This window comes from Protobothrops mucrosquamatus, unplaced genomic scaffold (genome assembly GCF_001527695.2).
Source record: "Protobothrops mucrosquamatus isolate PMUCROS unplaced genomic scaffold, P.Mucros_1.0 scaffold7936, whole genome shotgun sequence".
Lineage (NCBI taxonomy): Eukaryota > Metazoa > Chordata > Lepidosauria > Squamata > Viperidae > Protobothrops > Protobothrops mucrosquamatus.
The window spans coordinates 1-2,136 of NW_015393734.1; the positions used below are offsets into that span (position 1 = coordinate 1).

The 2,136-nt window shown below is 54.1% G+C and overlaps 1 protein-coding gene across 1 annotated transcript in view; it reads right to left on the minus strand.

Moving 5' to 3' along the window:
* Positions 1–1,504: 1,504 nt before the first annotated feature.
* LOC107300677 (HLA class II histocompatibility antigen, DRB1-4 beta chain-like) overlaps positions 1,505–2,136 on the minus strand; it is a gene marked incomplete at both ends in the record, with an annotated part of 5,656 nt that continues 5,024 nt past the window's right edge. The window contains 2 exons of the mRNA XM_015829982.1: positions 1,505–1,623; positions 1,783–2,064. Coding sequence (XP_015685468.1) covers positions 1,505–1,623; positions 1,783–2,064 — 401 coding nt within the window. The remainder of the gene's footprint in view (positions 1,624–1,782; positions 2,065–2,136) is intronic.

The following is a 2,136-nucleotide window of genomic DNA, read 5'->3' on the forward strand; positions in this document are numbered from 1 at the left end:
AGGGAGAGATTTGGGTGTCTGGAGTGACAGGCAGGCCTGGAGTCCCTGGGGTCAGTCTAGATGGTCTCAATCCCTCCCTCCCAAGTAAGGGAGGCCCTGAAAGGAAAGCCAGAGGGGTCTCAGCAGGAGAAGCTCCAGGCTGCCAGTCTCCTCCTCTCCCCAACCTAAAACCTTCAGCCTCCATTTTTCAGAGGTTGCAAAAAAGAGACAGAAATTCATCAGCTACTAAAAAAAAAACATCCTTTCCCATCAGGAATCAGGAAGGACGGCAGGATTAATTCACGAGTGCTGAAGAAAAAGAGATGAGGAAGAAGATTAGAATATAACCCTTCAGTGTAAGTAACATATTATTCTTACAGCCCCCCCCCTAGGAAGACCCACACTGCAGGGGGGTGGTTGATAGGCAGGGACACAATGAGGGAGAATCCCCCCCCTTTCATGGAGAAAAAGGATGCAAAGGACCAGCGATTCATCTTCTGGGGCTGATGGAATTTTCTCTAATTGATTTAATTAGGGAGTTAATCAAGAAAGGACGCCTCCCCCCCCCAGATGTTTCATATTGACAAAGAAGATGGGGCCAGGATGGGGGGTGGAAGCAAAGCCGGGTGTCACTTGGCCAGAAATTGTGAGAAATGTCACAAGGAGACTTCCCTTCCCTTTTGCAATTTCCCAAAACTTGGAAACATCCTGGGCCATATTTTAGTGTTTCTGGTGTGTGTTTGTTTTTGATTGCACTGTTTTCAGGTCTCTGTAATGAAAAGCTGCCCAAAATTTCAAAAATTTGTGTTATCCACAGCAAGGAGGTTTTGTTCAGGCACATTTTTTTTTTAAAAAAAGGAACAATTAACGAATGTTAAAGAAACATCTATAACAGTGATGGCAAACCTTTAAGAGACTGAGTGCCCAAACTGCAACCCAAAACCCACTTATGCATCATCGAGTGCCAGGTGGGTGTGGCCCATTGGCTGGGTGTGGCCAATTGGTTGGGCGTGGCCCATTGGATGGGCGTGGCTGCAGTGATAACGGCGGACTGGGTGGGACTAAAAAGTTCAATCAATCAATTCCAACTTTGCAAGATCTTTTGTTTCCTGCAAGGTTTTTTTTGCACACTGCGGCGGAGGCCTAAAGCGAAAAGGTTTTATAAAACCCAGCTGAAGGCCTAGGACTGGGGTGACGGTGCGCGTGCCCACAGAGAGGGCTCTGAGTGCCACCTCTGGCACCCGAGCCATAGGTTCGCCCCCACTGATCTATAACTTGGGGAGAAACTCACCTGCAGGAGGCTGGATGGGAGTTGCTGGAAGGAGAAAAAGAGCCAATCAGAACCCTTCATGGGCTGGAGGACTCAGGGGGTCCCCCTCCCCATCGATAGCCCATAATAGGTTGTATGATGCTCACTTATACAGTAGACCCTTCCCAAGGGGAGCCTCCTTGCCATCTGCTAAGCTTGCTGAGAGGCCTCCCCTGGATGGTCCCCTCCCCACAATCTCTCATCCAGCCCCCCAGACTCACCTTTCTTGCTCTTCAGGTAGAGGGAGAGCCCCATGGCAAAGAAGATCACCCCGATCACAGCTGCCACGATCCCCATCCAGAGTTTGCTCCTGGCAGAGTTGGAGGAACGGGGCTCTGGGGAAGGAGAAGGAGCCCCCCCCTGAGCAGGAGGATCAAGGCCAGCTTTCCCCCCCCCCAGGAGGGTCCATCCCAGCTCCACCCACAGGGAGGGTCTCTCCCCCCTTCTCAGGGCAGGATGGGGTCCCAAGACCAGGAGGGGAGGGAGGGGCTCACCCCACTGGACGGTGAGGGGGGCCTCCAGGCTGGCGTGCTCCACCTGGCAGGTGTAGATGTCCCCCCGCTGGGGCTGGGTCTCCAGCATCACCTGGAGCTGGTAGGTCCAGTCTCCGTTCTGGAGCTCCTCCCCGAAGGCCACGTCCTCCTCCTCTGGCCGCCCGTTCTTCAGCCACCGGACCTCGATCTCCACGGGGTAGAAGCCCCTCACGATGCAGAGGAGGATGGTGTGGGGGGAAGCGGGGTCCAGCTTGGTGGGGGAGATGGAGACGGTGGGCTTGGCTGGAGGGGAGGAGGGGGAGGAGGGACATGGGGGGGAGACACAGGAGGGGCCAGAACAGGAGACCAAGTGGG